General features: G+C 40.8%; 1 protein-coding gene across 1 annotated transcript; it reads left to right on the top strand.

The window, feature by feature from the left end:
• The first annotated feature begins 779 nt into the window (after positions 1–779).
• LOC129815203 (WD repeat-containing protein 1-like) lies at positions 780–21,792 on the top strand. Its single transcript, XM_055868716.1, has 15 exons — positions 780–935; positions 1,663–1,784; positions 2,000–2,090; positions 2,494–2,641; positions 3,336–3,516; positions 10,640–10,717; positions 11,763–11,843; positions 12,524–12,757; positions 13,282–13,371; positions 13,806–13,960; positions 16,744–16,831; positions 16,997–17,107; positions 18,242–18,415; positions 18,660–18,804; positions 20,846–21,792. The coding sequence occupies exons 1-15, from the start codon at positions 920–922 to the stop codon at positions 20,950–20,952; spliced, it is 1,821 nt and encodes a 606-aa protein (XP_055724691.1). The 5' UTR covers positions 780–919; the 3' UTR covers positions 20,953–21,792.
• Positions 21,793–23,574: the final 1,782 nt, after the last annotated feature.

Raw genomic sequence — 23,574 nt, 5'->3', positions numbered from 1 at the left:
TGTTTCAGATTATTTTGTGCCCAATAGAAATTAATGGTAAATAATGTAGTGTGTCATTTTGGAGTCACTTTTTGTTGTAAATAAGAATATAATATGTTTCTAAACACTTCTACATTAATGTGGATGCCACCATGATTATGGATAGTCCTGAATTCGTGTATAATGAGTGAGAGAGTTACAGATGCACAAATATTATACCCCCCCAAAGAAAATACTAAACTCCCGTGTTATTGTAATGGTGCGAGGTTAGCATGTTTTGGGGGTATGCTATTTGTGCGTCTGTAACTTTCTCACTCATCATTATTCACCATTCATTATGGACTATCCGTAATCATGGTAGCATCCACATCAATGAGGTAGTGTTTAGAAACAGGACTCGCGGCCCAGGACTGAGTTTGGGAAACCCTGTGCGTTAATGACTCTAATGTAAAACATGGAAACCATGTGTTTGATACCGTTTCATTAATTCCGTTCCAGTCATTACAATGAGCCTGTTCTACCTAATTAAGGTGCCACCAGCCGCCTGTGCTGGGGATCCCCCATCCCCACATCCAGTGCTGATGCTTGCATAGCTGTATGAGTGCGTTAGGTTTTAAAATAGTTATTTTTTACCTATTTGTCATCACATCGATTCCATAACCTCTGGGGCAAAGTGTCCTTTATTTACCTTGTTGGGTATCTTCTTGAATTACTTGACTATTCAAGGCAACGTCATTTCCTCGACAGGCAAGTAAGCGCAAGTCTAGTGGGCGACAGCTGCTCGCGTCGAAGCTGAGTTTACTATATATGGGCAAAGCTAGGCATACGGAGAGTGCCGTTCGCTTCCGTGTTTGTGCGATTAGCAGAGTCCAGAACTGCTGGTGGATAAGGGAGGTTTGGCGTTTCATTCATCGGAGGAATTAATACAAAATCTGCGAATATGACCTATGAATTGAGTAAGTCGTTTTATTAGTTTCAATTTTGAAATGATATACATTAACGATGGACCTTTAATCGTTCCCTCAGTACAAATAGTGCTTCACCACAGAGAAACAGCTAGCTAGCTACTGTAACTACGTGTGTAAGCACTAACCTCGCCCATTCTGCAATTTCAATCACATTTCTTGTCTTGAGACATCACACCGCTGCTAAAGTTCTTCTGTAACTAGGTAAATAGCCACGTATTCATAATTGAGTTGAGTTTCCTCTCAGTGAATGGAACTTGAAAGGGAACCTACTCGATTTTGCCATATTTCCTACAAACAATTTCAATCTCGATTTCTGCACGAAATATGCAACGCATTGTTGACATGTCACTGAATGTGTGTGCGTGATTTTAGTAAGACTACACAGTCGTATGCATATTTTACATTTATCTGCTAACGTGTAGTTAATGAATCAGCTAAAGCAGAGGTACATGACAGCCTATTTATTGTCTTTGTGACAGAAGGCTATTACAGGTCGTCTGTTATGCATTTCAGAGGCCTGGCATCATACATAATACAAGCAAGTGTCATTTAGTTTGTATTAATTGATTGAAGTATAGTTTTGATTTGTCAGTTTTTACAGCTGCTGTAGGCTGATCTTAATGTGTATGTTATTTACCAACCAAATAGATCAATGCCTAGACTAACCTGGATGATGATGATAATAATAATACACACTTCCTTGTCGTTCACACAGAGCATGTATTTGCCAGCCTCCCGCAGATGGAACGAGGAGTTGCCAAAGTCCTTGGTGGAGATCCCAAAGGCAACAACTTCCTCTACACCAATGGGAAGAGTGTCATCATCAGGAACATAGATGTAATTCCTTAAATCAAATGAACATATCACCTGACACATTGTTGACAGCTGATAACCTGAAACTCACAGGCCTATATTTGGGTGTGTTCATGTACAGTACAACGTGTGAACTGGGCTGGTCAGATTTTTATTAAAGGATATACCCTCTTCCCCAGTCTATATTGTGTGTGTGAGAACCTGTACTAACGTTCAAGTTTTGCCTTCATCTCTGACAGAACCCTGCCATAGCTGACATCTACACCGAGCACCCTCATCAAGTTACTGTTGCCAAGTACGCTCCCAGTGGCTTCTACATTGCGTCTGGAGGTAGCTAGATAGTTATGTCCTACTTGTTGTGTGTATGTACTGACATGCATGTGTAACTGATAGATGCACGCGCATAGACACTACATGTTAATGTATTTTAATTGTAGTGTTTTTGTCTTTTTTTGTTGTCAGACCCCAGTAAGGCTAGCTGTTGGCTAATGGGATCCTAATAAATCATGTCTTATCATAAAACATGCCAAGAAACGTGAACGCTTTTTCAAATTCACTCAGATCTCATCTGTCAATGGATTTGTCTTAATTGTGAATAGTGACAAGCCCTGTACCTAGTGTTCTCATGCATGTGGTTTCTGTGGAGAACATCTCATTTGCACAAAGCCAAATGGGCAGAGATAATTTATGGTAGTGATGCCAAATCTACAATGTTCACATATGTTTCCTATAGATGTGTCTGGTAAGATCCGTATCTGGGACACTACCCAGAAGGAGCACCTTCTGAAGTACGAGTACCAGCCTTTTGGGGGCAAAATCAAGGACATCGCCTGGACTGAGGACAGCAAAAGGATTGCTTGTGTGGGAGAGGGACGTGAGAAGTAAGTCTGTAGGGCCTAGTTCAGACCACATGCAGGACCGGGACATGGTGCCTGTAACGTTATTTTCCAAATAAGAGCTCAGGTCCTGCTAACAGTGCAGCATTTACACTTTGGTGAACAATGATTGTATGTCGTAGAGGATTGTATAAGCTTTAGGTCAGCTGTTAATGCATTACGGAGTGTGCAGGTTTTTGTTCCACATCAGTAATAACATGTCCATCAATTATAGAATCATGATCAGCTGAATCAGGGTTGTGTTCAGTAGGCATAAGACAGAAACTCTTTTGAAACTAAAATGAACATCCTTAATGGGTATGTTCAGGGGATGCCTCCTTTTTTTTCAATTGCTTCCTCCCGTTTTGTCTTCTGAACATGTCCCCAGCATGTTGGGGCTACAGCTCTCAACTGTAGTGGCTAACCCGGTTGTAAACATTCCAGTATCTGACATGAATTGAATATTCAATTACTAGATATTGCTTGAACCCCTTTAAAATGTGATTTTGGGACATGTCAGAAGATTAATTCAAAAACACCCTTCACCCAAGACTTTCATAACTCCCCTAAAACTTGGATAAGGTTGCCTCTTTCATCTGTGCACTTATGAATGATTTGCTTCTATCTAGTGAATCGCTGCACATTTTGCATTGCATCATGTCTTGTCCCATTTTGTAAATGTGTGTGTTCTTCCTTCCAGGTTTGGGGCTGTGTTCCTGTGGGACACTGGCTCCTCAGTGGGCGAGATCTCGGGCCACTCCAAAATCATCAACAGCGTGGACATAAAGCAGACTCGCCCCTACCGCCTCATCACCGGCAGTGATGACAACTGTGGGGCCTTCTTTGAGGGACCCCCTTTCAAGTTCAAGTTCTCAAGCACAGTGAGTGGCCTTTTCTCAATGAGTCTCAACTTGTGTCTCTGGCCTCCTCCTTTTTTAGAAAAAGGTAATCGAGCGGAGAGGGGAAGTGGACAAATGTGCTTGTAGGAAATCACTACTCCAATTGTGCATCAGGCAACTGACGTTTACAGGATGTACTCCCAAAATAAATGTATAAATTGACTTCAAATTTAGCTAGTTGTGAAAGACATTTTGTAGATAAAAGGCATATCGTTTTTAAATGTTTGCAAGCTTTTCTCCTAGGAGAAAGCAATTAGCTGATTCAAAGGGGGGTGGCAGATTTCAGAACTCTTCGGTAAAAGGACTCTGGTAGGATATACTTGTTCGCCAAAAGGAGGCTATTGAGGAGGGGAGGAGAGTCTTTCGTTTGCCTACTAACTAATTGACACTCCACTTGACCACTTATCGATTTGTGAGTTACAGAGAGAGGGCAGAGTACAGACTTTTCCCCAAATTACAAAAGGCCAATGTGTCTGACATTTCTGAAGAAATTTGGGAATTGGTTCTGGATTTTGTTTTTGTATTTCCTTTTGGTACTATAGCCCTTTTTACTCGGTTAGCCCTGTCGTGAGCACGGGCGGAAGTCATGGTGGGAAAAGTATTCAATTGTCATACTTGAGTGAAAGATACCTTAATAGAAAGTTACTCAAGTAAAAGTGAGTCACCCAGTAAATTACTACTTGAGTACGGTAAGTCAAAGTATTTGGTTTATAATATATGTAAATATCAAAAGTATATAAACCATTTAAAAATCATTATATAAAGCAAACCATACGGCACCATCTTTATTTTTTATTTACGGATAGCCAGGGGCACACCCCAACACCTTTACAAATTAATTAAGCATTTTTGTTTAGTGAGTCCGCCAGATCAGAGGCAGTAGGGATGACCAAAGATGTTTTCTTGATAAGTCTGAATTGGACCATTTTCATGTCTTGCTAAGCTTTCAAAATATAATGAGTACCATGGAAAATGTATGAAGTAAAAAGTACCTTTTTTTATTTTCTTTAGGAATGTAGTTATTTAAAATAGTAAAGTACAGACCCCCAAAAAATGACTTAAGTAGTACTTTACACCACTGGGAAGCCATACATTTGTTGACCATGGAACGTATCAGTGTGTGTAGGAGTCAAGCCAACTTTGGTTTCTTTTTAAAGTGTGAAAGGAGATTTTGACAGTATCTCAGTCACTTAGCTCATGGTGCTGAGCTGCTGATGACATTAGTCTGGTTAACATGTTGCAGATTTTCTCTATTTAAAAAAAGAAAAGTGGAGTATTTCTGATGAGGCTTTAAAGTAGGGTTGGGAATTACCATGGACCTCATGATAGGATATTACCATGATACTTTGGTGCTGATACGATATGTATTGCGACTCACGATTCTCACAAGTCTATGTATTGCAATTCGATACTGCACATTTATTTTGTGACTTGATGTTATTGCTCACCATATGTCTGCTGCTGAGTGACGTGCGAGCCATGAGAAAGTGAGTTTTGATCAGTCATGGAAATAAAGTGCTGAAAACAATTTAGCTCACTGTTTAAAAAGAAGATGGAGAGCAAACTATCAAGGACAAATACTGGAATTTTGGTGCGGGTACATCCGACTAATATTCTACTGTATCTTTTCCCCCCCTCCATCTCTAATTTAAAGAGGGTTCCAGAACAGCAAAGAACACTCTGTAGTGAACATATTGAAAATATTGTAGTCAAGGTGAACTACACTCTGGTCTTGGGCCTATGCATTTACAGTTTATTTGGACCCATTGACCTTTTCCATGTTTTATCTTCTAACCTTATTCTAAAATGGATTAAATGCATTTCTTCCTCATCAATCTACACACAATGACAAAACGAAAAGTTTTTTGTTGAATTTTTGCAATAAATAAATAAAACTGACCCTTTGCTATGACACTTGAAATTGAGCTCAGATGCATCCTGTTTCCATTGATCATCCTTGATGTTTCTACAACTTGATTGGAGTCCACCTCTGGTAAATTCAATCGATTGGACTTGATTTGGAAAGTCTCTATATAACCTCCACAGTTGACAGTGTATGTCAGAGCAAAAACCAAGCCATGAGTTCCGAGACAGGATTGTGTCAAGGCACAGATCTGGGGAAGGGTACCAAAAATGTCTGCAGCATTGAAGGTCCCCAATAACACAATTGCCTCCATCATTCTTAAATGTGAGCAGTTTGGAACCACCAAGACTCTTCCTAGAGCTGGCCGCCCGGCTAAACTGAGCAGTTCAGGGGAGAACGGCCTTGGTCAGGGAGGTGCCCAAGAACCGGATGGTCACTCTGACGGGGCTCCAGATTTCCTCTGTGGAGATGGGAGAACCGTCCAGAAGGACAACCATCTCTGCCGCACTCCACAAATCAGGCCTTTATGGTAGTGGCCAGACGGAAGCCACTCTTCAGTAAAAGGCACATTGCCAAAAGGCACCTAAAGTTCTCTGAGACCATGAGAAACAAGATTCTATGGTCTGATGAAACCAAGATTGATCTCTTTGGCCTGAATGTCAAACATCACGTCTGGAGGAAACCTTGCACCATCCCTACGGTGAAGCATGGTGGTGGGAGCATCATGCTGTGGGGATGTTTTTCAGTGACTGGGAGACTAGTCAGGATTGAGGGAGAGATGAACAGAGCAAAGTACAGGGAGATCCTTGATGAACCTGCTCCAGAATGCTCAGGACCTCAGACTGGGGCGAGGTTCACCTTCCAACAGAACAATGACCCACACAGCCAAGAAATGCAGGAGTGGCTTCAGGCCAACTCTCAATGTCCTTGAGTGGCCAAGCCAGAGCCCAGACTTGGACTTAATCAAACAACTCTTGAGAGACCTGAAAATAGCTGTGCAGCAACGCTCCCCATCCAACCTGACAGAGCTTGAGAGGATATGCAGATAAGAATGGGAGGAACTCCCCAAATACAGGTGTGCCAAGCTTGTAGCGTCATACCCAAGAAGACTCGCTGCTCAAGGTGCTTCAACAAAGTACTGAGTAAAAGGTCTGAATACTTATGTAAATGTAATTTCAGTTAATTTAAAATGTTGCTTACATTTTATAAAAATCAGTTTTTGCTTTGTCATTATGCGGTATTGTGTGTAGATTGCAAAATGTATTTTAGAATAAGTCTAACGTAACAAAATGCGGAAAAAGTCCAGGGGTTTGAATACTTTCCAAATGCACTGTACATTCCTGACTACTTTTGAGTGGTTCTCAGTTTCTCAGGATCAGTGTTTTATGTACTTTCACATGTCAATTTCATTCCTACATTTTGAAAGTGTGAATAGGGGAAGTACAGACTGACCTCAACTTATTCAATAAGTGTCCTTTTTGGGGAGAAAAGGTGGTGCATTATGCTTAGCAAACACTACCTGCCTTGGAGCAGTTAGCTTTTTTGCAGTTTTGGAATGATGTGTCTGGACTAGAGGTCGACCGATTATGATTTTTCAATGCCGATACCGATTATTGGAGGACAAAAAAGCCGATACCGATTAATCGGCCGATTTGTGTATATATATATATATGTGTGTATATGTATATGTATATGTGTATGTATATGTGTATATATGTATGTATGTGTATGTATATGTGTATATATGTATGTATATGTGTATATATGTATGTATATGTGTATATATGTATGTATATATATATGTATATATGTATGTGTATGAGATACACACACATATATTATTTTTTTTATATATATCTCATACACACATTTTTGTAATAATGAAAATTGCAACAATACTCAATGAACAATTTTTTATTATAACTTAATATAATACATAAATACACACACGCACACAGCTCTGAAGTGAAAATGATACTGAAGAGTCTGCTTAGGAGACAAATACTCTCAACTGTTTGAATAAAAATAGAGTTTAAGTTACCTGTGATGAATGTTGAAAACAAACTTTAATTTCTATATGCAGGAAATCCTATTTTAATAATGGGCATGGTAAGAATTGACAACCAAAGTGTGAGTCATTCCCATGACACCTAGCAAAATCTGAAAAGCGGTTCCTTCATTTATTCCATAGGATATTTTTAGATTCACTTAAAATAAGGTCTGTTTCGTGTAGGCTTACATCACCGTGCCAATTTTATAACTGATATCCATAGGACAAGGTAACTCTGATCAATATTGGCTAAATATAAGCGAAGATAAAAAAATATGTAGAGTGGATTTATGAAAATATGTTGACAAACGTTACCTTATCCTAGTGAGATTTACACGGGTATCAAAACGTCGAGGCGGTTTAAGTCTGCACGAAACACAGACCTTATTTGAAGTAGATCAAGACATTCTCTATGGAAGACATGAACGGTAAAATAACGAAGGAACCCCTTTCAAATTCAGCCGTAAGTTATTGCAGGAATTATAACGCGTCGACTAATCTGGAAACTATCACCTCAAACAAAACGTTTATTCCGTTCCGTATTTTATCTAACGGGTGGCATCCATGAGTCTAAATATTCCTGTTACATTGCACAACCTTCAATGTTGTCATAATTACGTAAAGTTCTGGCAAATTAGTTCGCAAAGAGCCCAAACTGTTGCATATACCCTGACTCTGCGTGCAATCAACGCAAGAGAAATGACACAATTTCACCTGGTTAATATTGCCTGCTAACCTGGATTTCTTTTAGCTAAATATGCAGGTTTAAAAATATATACTTGTGTATTGATTTTAAGAAAGGCATTGATGTTTATGGTTAAGTACACATTGGAGCAATGACAGTCATTGATTGATTTTTTTTATTTTTTATAAGATAAGTTTAATGCTAGCTAGCAACTTACCTTAGCTTACCGCATTTGCTAACAGGCAGGCTCCCCGTGGAGTGCAATGTAATCAATGTAAGATTGGATCCCCCGAGCTGACAAGGTTAAAAATCTGTCTTTCTGCCCCTAAACGAGGCAGAACGTTCCTAGGCCATCATTGAAAATGAGAATGTGTTAACTGACTTGCCTAGTTAAATAAAGGTGTAAAAAAAAAAAAAAAAATCGGCAAATCGGCGCCCAAAAATACCGATTTCCGATTGTTATGAAAACTTGAAATCGGCCTCGATTTAATCGGTCGACCTCTAGTCTGGACTAGGGTTCGCTACAGGCTGCCACCAGTCCCTGTTTGTGGTCTTTGGCCAAGTCCATACACATTTAGTGCTTACAAATCCACATTTGAGTCCCATTAGGCAAATTTAGCAAAAATATTGGGGGGGGGGGGGGGGACACAACAATCAATACATTACAGAATTAAAACCTACAATTCAACGTGATCCAGCCTAAAAAAAAAAAAGCATTTACACTCCTCTGTAACAGATATACTTATTAAGCACATGACCTCACTCGTAGAGATTAAATCACTTCTGCTGTAGTGCTGAACATGACCATTTGGTCTATTAGTTAGGAAGGATGCAAATGGGATGCCCCTTTCAATCAGTAATTTTAAAACTATATGCGGTCAAACGAGGCAAGATAGTGTTATCTATTTGTCAGAATGTTGCAGTCTCCATTCAAGCACATCCTGATTCCGCTAATCTCATACTCCTTGATAGTCATTTTAAGAAGCTAGAGGGCAGTATTTTTATGTTTGGAATAATAACATTCCCAAAGTAAGCTGCCTATTTCTCAGGGCTAGATGCTAGAATATGCATATAATTGGCAGATTAGGATAGAAAACACTTTAGTTTCCAAAACTGTCAAAATATTGTCTGTGTATAACAGAACTGATTTTGCAGGTGAAAACTGGAGGAAATCTAACCAGGAAGTGCCTCTTATTTTGAAAAATCCCTGTTCCATTGCCTGCCTTTCCTCCATTTAAAGGGATATCAACCATATTCCTTTTCCTATGGCTTCCACAGGGTGTGAACAGTCTTTAGACATAGTTTCAAGCTTTTATTCTGAAAAATGAGCAAGATTTATCACATCGTGTCAGTGCCAGATGTCCTTCGATTAGTTCATGCGCACGACTGGTAGCTAGACATTTTCTTTCTCTCTTGTATTTAATAGTTTACCTTCCGGTTGAAATATTATTGATTTATTTATGTTAACAACCTGAGGATTGATTATAAAAAATGTTTGACATGTTTCTACGAACTTTACGGATACTTTTTGGAATTTGTCTGCCTGTCACGACCTGCACGAGCCTGTGGATTACTCATCAAAACGCGCCAACCAAATGGAGGTTTTTGGATATAAAAATAATCTTTATCGAACAAAACAAACATTTATTGTGTAACTGGGAGTCTCGTGAGTGCAAACATCCGAAGATCATCAAAGGTAAGTGATTTATTTTATTGCTTTTCTGATTTTCGTGACCAAGCTACTTTGCTGCTAGCTGTTTGTAATGTTTTGTCTACTGATCGATGTCCTCACGCAAACGCTTGGTTTGCTTTCGCTGTAAAGCTTATTTTCAAAATCTGTCACGACAGGTGGATTAACAACAAGCTAAGATGTGTTTTGGTATATTGCACTTGTGATTTAATGATATTAAATATTCTTTGTATTAATTTTAATTTAGCGCTCTGCAATTCAGCGGATGTTGCCGAAAATGATCCTGCTAAAGGGATCTGTGCGCCAAGAGTTAAGAGCATTGCGTTTAGATCAAGTATTTTGGCACTGACTTCCTTTTGATATTCACGCTGCTATGTTTTGTTGTGTTTGTTGGTGCCAGTCTGAGCTCCATGTAGGCTTTTTCCCATGAAGTTTCATCAGAGACTACGGAATAATTGAGACTTATGAGATCTACTATATGGGTGTCACTGCTGGTTGAAAAGGGAACCTTATGTAACGAAACAACTGAAATTCATCTGAAGAATTTCTGCAAAGGGTCTCCAGAAGTAGGTTGTCCCTTCTGTTTGTGTATATTCTCTGTTTTAAAAGAATGGGTTCGTAGAAAGTTGGATCAATGAGTTAGTCAGGTAACTGTCAAATTACTTGCAATATTTTCAAGAGACTTAAACTTGACAGTATAATTGATAGACAACAACCAATGTACAAATGTAGCTTAAATTAACCAGAAAATCATTAGTTAATAGTCCTTCTTTTTGGAAAAGCTCAAGTCTCTAACAATCTCCTACCCCATCCTAGGACCACAGCCGGTTTGTCAACTGCGTGCGTTTCTCTCCAGACGGGAACCGCTTCTGTACGGCTGGCGCTGATGGTCAGGTGAGTCCGCTAGCTACCAGAGCTGCTCCATGGTCAGGGACCCAGCATCACTAAGGTGGTCTCAGAACCCACCACAGTTGGCCGGACATTGACAGCCTATCTTAATTCTTCTAGCATTGTATTTTATACTGAACAAAAATATACACGCAACATGTAAAGTGTTAGTCCCATGTTTCATGAGCCGAAATAAAAGATTTCAGACATTTTCCATATGCTCAAAAAGCTTATTCTATCAAATTTGGTGCGCATTTATTCTTTTGCCAAGATAATCCATCCACCTGACAGGTGTGGCATATCAATAAGCTGATTAAACAGCATGATCATTACGCAGGTGCACCTTGTGCTGGGGACAAATGTCCACTCAAAGGTAATGTCACATAATGCCACAGATTTCTAAAGTTGAGGGAGTGTGCAATTGGCATGCTGACTGCAGGAATGTCCACCAGAGCTGTTGCCAGAATTTAATGTTCATTTCTCTACCATAAGCCGTCTCCAACGTCATTTTAGAGAATATGGCAGTACACCCGACCGGCCTCAACCACAGACCACGTGTAACCACGCCAGCCCAGGACCTCCACATCTGGCTTCTTCACCTGCGGGATCGTCTGAGAACAGCCACCCGGACAGCTGGTGAAACTGAGGAGTACTTTTGTCTGTAATTAAGCCCTTTTGTGGGGAAAACAAATTCTGATTGGGTGGGCCTAAGCCCACCCATGGCTGCCCCCCTGCCCAGTCATGAAATCTGTAGATTAGGGCCTAATGAATTTATTTCAATTGATTTCCTTATATAAACTATAACTCAATTGTTGAATGTTGCGTTTTATTTTTGTTCAGTATATTTTATTGAATGTGTGTGGTGGAGGGGGATTAGAAGTACAGTAGAAAACAGCTGTGACTCAGCACATTGTCAGATACTTTCCAGTGAACTGACAATTGCTGACTGGAAGGCAGTAGTAGACGAGTGTTTCTACGTGGCTCTTGAAATTCAATTTTACCCTACAGTACTGGTTCTTACTAGAAGTGTCACATTGCCCTGTTTTCCTAGATCTTCCTATACGACGGAAAGACTGGCGAGAAGCTTGGGACTCTGGGCGGAGCGAAGGCCCACGAAGGAGGAGTTTATGCCGTAAGTATCTCAACAGCTTTTACGGAGTTTCTCTTATCGTTCAACTTTGCCTGGTGGTTTGAGACATGTAGGCATTGGGTTTTTACTTTAGCCTCCTGAGAATGGAAAAGTATTTTTCCTCTTCAGCATAACTTGTCAGGCTTCACTGCTGAGGGTTGAACACCCAGTCAAGATTAAAGCTGCCATGCAGTTGCTAGAGGGACTTGAACGTAAACAAACTAAATGGATGCTTTCCTTTTCAAATTAGAAGTGCAATGTGTTCCTGTGAAAAGTCAGACTTTCTTGTACCCCCTGCATTTTAAAACATCACTCCTCTATTTCACTTTGCATGCCCCCAACAATATTTGATTTCTAGGAATTTTAATTGGTGATTGAGTATAACAACATAATTAGACTATCTAATGTATTCCATCACTGGCATATCTGAACTGGGATTCTAACCCATGACATGCAATGCAGTGTTGGAATGTCTAGCTCCAGTGTGACTACTTCAGGTCTCAGGGAGACTGTAGTGACTAACTTAGCCATCTGCTTAATAAAATGCTTGGGACTGTACATTTTGCATTACCAAAGAGAAACTATAGCGGCACCGGTTTCTTCTGAAAGCATTGTGATAACCGACAGTGATGTGATGCCTATTTGTCACCCTGGGTCCACTCCTTCCCTCTGTTCTCCTTCAGGTGAGCTGGAGCCCTGACAGCTCCCAGCTCATCTCTGCCTCGGGTGACAAGACTGTGAAGCTGTGGGATGTGGGCACCAGCATGGCCCTCACCACCTTCAACATTGGCACTGACGTCATGGACCAGCAGCTGGGCTGCCTGTGGCAGAAGGACCATCTGCTCAGCATATCCCTGTCGGGCTACATCAACTACCTGGATAAGAGCAACCCCGACCGGCCGCTCCGCACCATCAAGGTAAGCCTAAACTTTCTTTCACACTACAGGGTTTTCAGAATGCAATATGGTGTAGTGTGAACACATCTTAGAGTTGGGGATTGAGGGTCAGGGCTTGAGGGTGTTTAATATTGAATTATTTTTTACAATTTGGACACAACTGGCAGGCTTAATCTCCTGATATTGATGCTCTGCACAGAAACGGTCCCTAGCTAACTTAGCTTATCATGATGTCTACAAACATTCTTTGTCCTGATCCTGTAATCTGCCTTAAAAATAGTCTTCAAGTCACTTGTTATTCAAACAAGCACTTAGTTCAGTAACAGGAAAGGAGATGGCATACAAGTGGTTGTCAGCATTCCTCAAAATGAAATGGTTAATTTTGACAGTTTGCTAGAGACCCATGAAATTTCACATTGATTGGAAATGCTAAATTTGTGCCAAAACTGAAAGTATCACAACTGCGACACTTGAGTCAAATAGAATGCTCTTAACTGACTATTTGATGACTGTGCTAAACAAATCTCTCACATTGTGCCTTACAGGGTCACAGCAAATCCATTCAGTCCTTGACAGTTCACAAAAACAAGGGGCGGGCTTACATCTACTCTGGCAGCCATGACGGGCACATCAATATCCTTTCACTGGGAAAATGAAGGCATGCTGTGTCAACACTGAGGCATATTAATGATGAACTGTGCTTTCTGCACAGTCCATTTCCCCTGAATGAATGGGGCTTATCTAGATGGTTGGCATTTGGAACACAAGGAGCCTAATAAATTCCCTCAAGTGCTAATAGTCAAAGCCTTGTGTATTCATAATCCAGTAGCAACATTGGCACCTAATGAAGACTCACATAAAATGTAATCGCCACGTCTGCTTATATTCCATTACATAAATGTACTGCACATAACTGCTGCGAATGTCCTTGTATCCATCTGTTAGTTTAACAAGAGGCCCACACCACCAATGTTCTGGTCCCTTGAGTTAGTTAAGCTCATGTTAAGATCTGCTCTGCTGCCCTCTCCTGGTGACAGTCAGACACGATCCTTAACTGTGGCTTCCACATTACTGGGATGCGGAGACCGGGGAGAATGACTGCTTCTCAGGGAAGGGCCACAGCAACCTTGTCACCAAGATGGCGGTGGACGAGGCCGACCAGCTGGTGACCTGCAGCATGGATGACACGGTCCGCTTCACCAGCGTGACAAAGAAAGAATACAGGTGGGTCCAGAAGTGTTCTATATGTAACCGATGTGAAATGGCTAGCTAGTTAGCGGTGGTGCTCGTGTTTCAATCGGTGACGTCACTCGCTTTGAGACCTTGAAGTAGTGGTTCCCCTTGCTCTGCAAGGGCCGCGGCTTTTGTGGAGCGATGGGTAACGATGCTTCGTGGGTGACTGTTGTGTGCAGAGGGTCCCTGGTTCGTGCCCGGGTCGGGGCGAGGGGACGTACTAGAGTTAAACTGTTACATATACTTAGTGTAGAAGATGAGATTAAAAGACAGATTTCACTGAAATATTTATCAGTTCTCTCTTATCTCTAGTGAGGGTAGCTTTGTAATAATACTGCTTCCTTATGATGAAATTCACTTTTTGTCATTGGACAAGATAGCTGTTGTGATGTCGTACTTTCGGTATGTTCATTCGTAAACCAATAGTGACATGTATATTTGACACCTCCTGTTCACTGGACATGCTACCTTGTCCTGGACCTGCTATTTCAACCCTCTCGCTCTCACCTGCTGTTTTGACTTCTGAATGCTCGCCTATGAAAAGCCAACTAACATTTACTCTGGAGGTGCTGACGTGTTGCACCCTCTATAACCACTGATTATTTGACCTTGCTGGTCATCTATGACCGTTTGAACGTCTTGAAGAACGATCTGGCCTTAATGGTCATGTACTCTTATCTCTACCTGGCACAGACAGAAGAGTGTGGTTTCTTCCTAGGTTCCTGCCTTTCTAGGTATAAATGCTGCAGCTGCATTACTTGCTCTTTGGGATTTAAGACTGGGTTGCTGTATAGCACTTTGTCTTCTGCTGATGTAAAAATGGCTTTATAAATACATTTGATTGAACACTATTAATGATATTGGAAAGGGCAGAGGTGAGACCAAGTCATTGTTTTACAAGTCACAAGTAAGTCTTAATTCTTAGCACTCAAGTCCCAAGTCAAGACAGGCAAGTCTCAAGTCCTAAACTGAGTTTTGAGTCCTAAACAAGTCATAATGTGCTCTTCACCAAATGTAATGCCATTTCATATTTTTAACAAAGGTAATAGTTAGTATTACATTTACGCAAATCATGAATGCTTTTAAAAAATAACTATTTATTACTTTCCAAATAAACAAACATATTTCCATGGAACTACATGGGTAGCCATGAGAAAGACCCCCCCCAATAGTGATCGAGGATCGTAATTGGGCGACTTAGGCTTGTACACAATCGCCCAACCTTAACACACACACACTCTCTTTGTGGTTACAGTAGGCTAACGTATGTCAATGGTTTTAGGAACAGCAGTAAATTCAGGCAGGATTTAGGCTACCAACTGCCCAGCCAGCTGTAGCTCAGTCTTGGGTGCAATGATCACATACCCGCACTGACTGACTGTGGAGGCTCATTGATTTAACGTCACGTTAGCCTACACTAGTAAAGTAATAAAATATATAGCTGTCGGCTATATTAGCCACAACTTACCGTTCTTTGTGCAGCTTCAAATGTCGAACAAAGTTGGAAATTGTTGCGCCTCCGTCTAATTTTCTTCCGCATGTTTTGCAAGTTGCAATCCATTTTTTGATACAGCGTCGTCTTTATATCCGAAAATAAAAATGTTTGGGTATCATCTTTCCAAGGGCTCCATCTGAATTCACACGCCGACGTTCCTCTGCACTGCCACTCACAACTTTTTCTCAGCTGGCACAATTTGATTGGCTGCTGTCCGATTCAAACTGTAATCCGGTAAATGAGGAGTTGATGCGCTGCACACTTTTTTTTTTAATAGCACCATTTTTTATAGTTGGGCTTGGAGAGTGTCAAGTCATAAGGCAGAAATCCAAGTCACGAGTCATTAGTGTTAGTCGAGTTGCAAGTCATCATATTTGTGACTTGAGTCCACACCTCTGGGAAAGGGTATGTTCAGTTAATAGTTAATCTATTGACATGTTGATTTCTCCCCCCCCCCCCCCCCCCCAAGACTTAAAGGGCCATGTTATTTGAAAACGATTGCATAGCTCGGTTTCCATCCAATTAGCGATATATCAATATTCTAAAGTGTGCATAAAGAAAATGTGAATGTTTCCACCAAACTGAGTTGTTAAAATCAGTGTGTGATGACGTAGTGCACACAATGTACTTTTTCACTTAAGTTTTCATGTACCGAAGAAAAAAAATCTGAAGTGTTGTTTCCGTCACATTTTCAACTCTACTGGTAGTTTTGTCACAACTATTGCATTAAATAGCAAATGTGCCCATTCTGATCTTGCCTTCTGCGCTCTAGCCAACAGTTTGCAGGTAGACTGTGCTGATAGGCTAGTCTACATGAGATTATGGGTAAATTCAATAATATTTATATTTTTCCAACGGCAGTCGAGCATTGATCATAATGTCAACAAAATAAGACCCTAGATATTTTTTGGACAGCAGCATCAAGCTCATTACCATGCACTTTCACCACCCTGTGAAGTTCATCATAACTTATTTCAGCTGTAGCCTAAAACTGCATGGTTTCCCGAGTCCTAGTGGGAGAACCACACACCATATTATCATATGACTCCAAGTTTACTTCGATATGATGGTTATTATATCAATGTTTGCACATAAAGGCGTCCAACGTCATTTCACGCGTAATTGACAACACAAAGTTCTGACCATGTCGAACTAACAAATTCTGTTGCCATTTATAAAATTGCACTAACTTCATGTTTCGTTTTTTTTTTTTATAGGGTATGACTTTACTCGCATACTTGTGGCTGGAAACGTGGTTACTAACAGTTTGTTTTTGTAGTGCTTCCAACCTGGTAAAGATGGACGTCCAGCCTAAACATGTTTCCGTAGCAACAGGGGGGCTCACATTGGCCGTGTGCATTGGACAGGTAAAAAAATATTTTCCTAATGTGTGCCCACTCATGTCATTCAGGCATCATAGCATGGTGGACATTGTTGTCAATACAAATAGGTATTTTGTGTTATTCATATATGGGTGACACCATTAAATTGTCTGTTCTGGATAGTGTTAATATTGACTGTGTGGTCGTCAGGTGGTGTTGCTGAAAAACCAGAAGAAGGTGTTCACGCTGGACAGTCTGGACTACGAGCCTGAAGCAGGAGCCATCCACCCAGGGGGCAGTACTGCGGCAGTGGGCGGGGCAGTAAGTATAAGCTATAATAGCAACTTAATTTGAACTGGAACTATATGTAGTGTGGGATCAAAAATAATGGAATGTCAAGGTCTATTTGATCATGCTGTCAAGGTCTATTTGATGCTGGTTTCTTCGGTTTTATAGCAGAGGATATGCTTAATATGAGCAGCTGAGAAATAAATATAACAACACGTATTAAACTCTAAGTATTAGCCACTGTTTGAAGAGCATGGTCTCGCAGTGCGACAGGTGATATTCCACCCAAACTCTCTGTACCATGGTCTCTCCAACCCTGTTCCTGCAGCTCCTCAGTGCTTCATTTGGGAAACCAAGTGAAATCTTTTCGGCACATCGATAGATTTAGTTGCGAAAACATGTTACTAACTGTTGACAGCACCTTTACTCCCTCGAGAGAAGCAATTTTTACTGCGGCCATGACTGCCGTGTGGCGGTAATATGGTCACCGCTACAGCTCTAATAGTGATCACAGTATTCAGAACATAACCAAATAGCATCATTTACGTTACTGGAAGACAAACACCACTGCATTCAATCATGCAGAATAATTCAAGTTAACGGTGAAACATCTTTCTGCATAGTAACCATTTTGATCTCAATCAGTTTTATGGGATATGTATTTAGATCTTGGGAGTTATACAGTTTCAAATTTTAGAGCAGATTGTCGTTAACAAACTGTAGCATAGCCAAATACCTGTGTATTTTGCCAAGTGGCGAGCGCTGTTGCGTTTTGGCCACATTAGAGCAAAATGTGGTGGTTTTGTCTTACAATGACGTTATACTGTGCTATTTGGTTCTGTAATGAATACTGTGATTGTGTGATCTTGCAGACATTAATAAAGTTAGATCAAAGGAGCACCATGACAGTTTTCCTGAATAGCCTGATTATACACATGCACTTAATGTGATACGCAGAAGCTCCAGATCTTTTGGTGCAGCTGACTAAAGATCCCAAGAAGTTGGATCCACAGCCCTCTGCACTATTAACAAGTGCTATGAAACTGAGGGAATGACACTGTTGTTCAACTGATTGCTGATTTTATTTAGGTGTTCGGATCTAACTACTCAATATTCCTCCCTTTGTCCATAGTATTTCTTTGACACCTCTCTCCCTCCTCCCGGCAGGATGGGAAGGTCCGCTTGTATTCTGTCCAAGGCAACACTCTGAAGGATGATGGGAAGAGCATGGAGGCCAAAGGGCCAGTCACAGACATGGCCTACTCAAAAGACGGAGCCTACCTGGCCGTCACTGACGAGAAGAAGGTCGTCACAGTTTTCACCGTGGCGGATGATTACTCGGTATGCAGTCTCTCACGCATCCATCTCAAGCAAAATTTGCTAAAATGACCTATTAACATGTCCTGAATGCTCAAATTATGTACAATAAATATATCCTAAAGCCCAATGAACAGCAAATGCCATTTGGGTTTGTGAATATCAGTCGGTGGTAGTGTAATGCATACAATCAATTTGAGTGTGAGTGGAGACTTTTAATGTTACATGTTAGATTCTGTATCCATTTCTGTTTATCCCCCTCCTACAGGTCAAAAATGATTTTTATGGACACCACGCTAAAGTAGTTACCTTGGCCTGGTCCCCCGACAATGAGCACTTTGCCAGCGGTGGAATGGACATGATGGTCTACGTTTGGACAGTGAATGATGCAGACAAGAGGCTGAAGATCCCAGGTGAGGGGGGAAACTGCTTTCAGAGAGCAACGGTGGCATGCGCACACACCTACAGAGAGAAGTGTCTGGAGTTATTTAAATCCTCTCTTTGTCATCGTATTAAGATATTTGAAGTCATGGAAACTGAGGATGTTGCTGGGATAATGTGTCACCATTCTCGACTGGGATGGGGTTTTAAACTGCTGATCTTTCTGTAGCAACCATTTTGAGCTGGTAGCTAAATCTACCATTTTGTGCGGGTAGTTCGATTTGTCAGGACAACAAATGTTAATTTTACAAAAAGGACGGGGGAGGTGTTGGGATAATAGAAAAAAAAATCACATTTTCAGTGTCTGATAACTGGCGAAGTATCTTGTACCATTGCTGCAGAATTTCCCCAATGTTCCCAAATGTCATTATTTTCACCACCGCTAGATGGCAGTATCCTCCTTATACACCGTCATTCTAGAGCAGCCTTAAAGTATGGACCTGTTAATGGTGGGTCGTGACGTGTCAGAGTAAATTCATAATTATTTCTTTCATTACTGGAATTGATTTGTCCAAGTGCATCTGCGGTCTCTGCTCAGTTTGGCAGCTGTGTGAGAGGGTGATGCCCGTGTGCTTCGCGGTTTACCACATTCTTTCCCCCTGTAGTTTTCTTGATCACTCCGTGACACACACTGCAGCTCTGTCAGCCACTGACTTGTCAGTCCCACTCGCCATCACTCACCGCTGTTATCAAATGGACTCATGCTAGTCACAAGTTCTGACTGAGCTCAATTGTTATGAAACGGATATACAGCGATGAGTTTCTCTCTTTCATACAAACTTATAACGAGGAGCGCCCACAATGTGTTTTGAGCGGTGAAGTGCTTAGTAATGGCTTTCAAAACGAACAAATTATTAAAACAACACGTCCTGACCAAACATCCACAGCATGATGGTAAACCCAGGGAGTTCTTTGAGGACAGGGCAGAATGCTTCAGAAAACAGTGCTTCGACAGTGGAAAATTTAAGTCTGCTAGCAAGGCATTGTTGTAATTTTATAATAGGTGATGATGAGCAGAAATAAGGGAGTACGAACTCATCGTAGACGTGAGTTTCTCTTTCAAACAATCCCCTGGCCTTGTACACAGGTAGTAGCTAACATTCACCAAATCAAGCTAGCTACTGATAGTGCAACCCTAGTAACAGTACAGAGGAAAAATGATCAGGCCTACCGTACATCTTACTGTAGAAATTATTTAAAACAAGTCTAGGTTGGAACTGTTGCTGTTAAAATACAATAATTAAAATTCTTAACTGCATTAAACTGAGAGGCAAGATGCTTTTTGAGGCAAACACCCAGTTGTAGGTTGTTCATCTACAGCAGGAAGCGGTCAGTCTGACTGAGAAAGCAGTAGATGTTCTGGTCCAGTTTGGCACCACATACCTATGTGAGTCGGGGTTCACAACTCTGACATACTTAAAAAACAAGTACAGGAAGAGTATGACCTCAGTGTTGCACTTCCAAAACAGAGCCCAGAATATACATGCTTTTTGAAAACTTCAACCAGCCACACCTCTAATTAGGACTCTGTGTGGTTTACATTGTGTGATGTGATCAATCAGTTTATTCCAATTCAGAATAAAAATATGTATTGTATTTTAACAGCAACAGTTCCAACCTAGACTTTCTTTCAACAATGATTTCTACAGTAAGATGTACAGTAGGCCTGGTCATTTTTCATCTGTACTGTTAGTGTAACCCTATCAAACTGAGCCTGTGTGTTCTGTTGTACATCTGTGATGTGTTCGATCTGTTTTATTCCAGTTCAGAATGAAAAGGATTTATTTTAACAGCAACATTTCCAATTTAGACAGATGTGTAAGAGTGTCTTTTAATCCCTGTTCTAGGGATACATTCAAATGCTCACACTTTCCAGTGGAAAACCATATGCTCAAGTTTTTAGCAGCAACACATACTGTATATTCACGCCCAATTTTTAAAATATTAGCCATATGACATCACTTGATAACTAGTGTCACTGTAAAATGACTGTTCTCTTATCCCTTTCCACAGACGCCCACAGGTTGCACCATGTCAGTGGCCTGGCCTGGATAGATGAGCACACGCTAGTGACCACCTCCCATGATGCCAGCATCAAGCAGTGGACTCTAAAATTCTGATCTGTACAAGAACGGATCATTAGGGACAAGGACTACTGTAGACCGCTCTCTCCCTCTTACTCTTATAATATTGTATGTATCTAATTGATGGTCTCTTGTCAGCAACCCCTGAAATTGTCAATTGTCGGTCATTGCAGTCTTTTTCTTTGATTCTTTTAAATGGTTCACTAATGCACGAACAAAGAAAAATAACCCAAATAGCTGCATTTATATCAAGCTTTTCTGGTCAAGGAAACCAATTGTAAGCTCAACATTCCAGAGACAACAGCTTTATGTCAGTTCAACCTGACATGCCTGTGTGTTTTGGAGGGTTGTTTCATCTGAACTCTTAACTCGGGAATGAAAACATTTATGGGGGAAAAAATTATCCTTATTGACAATGGAGGTATATTTCAGTTACATTCCTGAATGGGATTGAGTTGCGAATGAATGGCCCTCCGATTGCTTGCCTGTTAGTTCATGTTTTCAGCCGAGGTTGATGTTACCATTTGTATGGGAGTGGGTATTTAGCTTTTTTTTTTTTTTTTTTTCTTGGCCTCTCTCTGACTCAAACGTCAATGTTTTTCAGAATGATTTCTAGTTGGAACAAATGTGATTGGGAGAGCAATAGTAGGAACTTAAAACAAGAGAGAAATGAATCATGTGTACAATCAAAATGCGGTGTATTCAATGAATCTCCTGTACTGTTGCCATTTTTCTTTTTGGCTCACGATGTTCCCGTCTTATACTTTTTACCTTTTCCCCCTTTTTTTTTTGTAGTTTTTTTTGATGCTTCCACTTTTTCTTAAGGGTGGATATGATTTAATAATATTAATGACAATAAAACAAACGTTACTCATTTCTAGCAACTCATGTCCATTTCGTGCTACTCATGTTTAAAGCAATACTGCGAGTTTCTGTCAATTAAGTGTGGATACCATTTCTATGTATCTGTGTGCAGTATGAAGGAAGTTAGAGTTAGTTTCGCTAGCCAATGCCAACTAGCTTTTGTGGAATGACTGGGAATCAACAGGTACCAGACCTGGGTTCAGATACTATTTCAATTATCTCAATTACTTTCACATACAATGCCTATAGAAAGTCTACACCCCCTTTTCACATTATGCTGCCTTAAAATTTAAATCTAAAAAGGGATTTAAATAGATCAAATGGATTTAATTGTAATTATGTCAATGATCTACACACAATACTCATGTCAAAGTGGAAAAAAAAAATATCCTTAATGTTAAAAAAAAAGAACCCCCCATTTTATCTTGATTTAGATAAGTATTCAACCCCCTGAATCAATACATGTTAGAATCTTTGGCAGTGATTACAGCTGTGACACTTTCTGGGTAAGTCTCAAAGAGCTTTGCACACCTGGATTGTACAATATTTGTGCATTATACTAAAAATTATTCAAACAATGTCAAGTTGGTTATTGATCATTGCTAGACAACCATTTTCTTGCCGTAGAAATTCATGGCTTTTAAAAAAATATATTTTTGTTATAAAGCTCAAACTGTAACTCGGCCACTCAGCAACATTCAATGATGTATTGGTAAGCAACTCCATTGAAGATTTGGCCTCGTGTTTTACGTTATTGCTGCTGAAAGGTGAATTTGTCTCCCAGTGTCTGTTGGAAAACAAACTAACCATGTTTTCCTCTAGGATTTGGCCTGTGCTTAGTTTATCCTAAATAACTCCCTAGTCCTTGCTGATGACAAGTATACCCATTACATGATGCAGCCGACACTATGCTTCAAAATAAGAAGTTGTACTCGTTTCGGGCAAATCCAACACCACACAAGGCTTTGTTCATTTTCTTTGCCACATTTTTTTTTATAGTTTTACTTTTGTGTTATTGCAGCTGACTGAATATTTTGGAATATTTGTTTCTTTACCCCTTTTAAAAAAATAAAATAATTGCCCCCAATTTTGTGGTATCCAATTGGTAGTTAGTCTGGTCCTATCACTGCAACTCCCGTATGGACTCGAGAGGCAAAGGTCGAGAGTCGTGAATCCCTGGGGCGGCAGGTAGGTTAGTGGTTAGAGCGTTGGGCCAGTAACCGAAAGGTTCTTAGATCGAATCCCCGAGCTGACAAGGTAAAAATCTGTCCCTGAACAAGGCAGTTAATCCACTGTTCCTAGGCCGTCATTGTAAATAAGAATTTGTTCCTAAGTGACTTGCGTAGTTAAAGTTTTTAAATTAAAAACCCTCCAAAACAGGGCCTCCCGGGTGGCCTAAGGCACTGCATCGCAGTGCTAGCTGTGCCACCAGAGACTCTGGGTTCGAGCCCAGGCTCTGTCACAGCCGGCCGCGAACGGGAGGTCCATGGGGCGGCGCACTGTTGGGCCTAGCGCTGTCGGGGTAAGGGAGGGTTTGGCTGGCAGGGATATCCTTGTCTCATCGTGCACTAGCGACTCCTGTGGCGGGCCGGGCGCAGTGCACTCTGACCAGGTCGCTGGGCGTACGGTGTTTCCTCCGACACATTGGTGCGGCTGGCTTCCGGGTTGGATGCGCGCTGTGTTAAGAAGCAGTGCGGTTGGGTTGTGTTTTGGAGGACGCATGGTTCTCGACCTTCGTCTCTCCCGCGCCCGTACGGGAGTTGTAGCGATGAGACAAGACACTAACTACAAACA

This window comes from Salvelinus fontinalis, chromosome 18 (genome assembly GCF_029448725.1).
Source record: "Salvelinus fontinalis isolate EN_2023a chromosome 18, ASM2944872v1, whole genome shotgun sequence".
In the NCBI taxonomy this organism is placed as follows: domain Eukaryota; kingdom Metazoa; phylum Chordata; class Actinopteri; order Salmoniformes; family Salmonidae; genus Salvelinus; species Salvelinus fontinalis.
The sequence above is the reverse complement of the archived record's forward strand: the minus strand, read 5'-3'. Positions and strand labels throughout refer to the sequence as shown.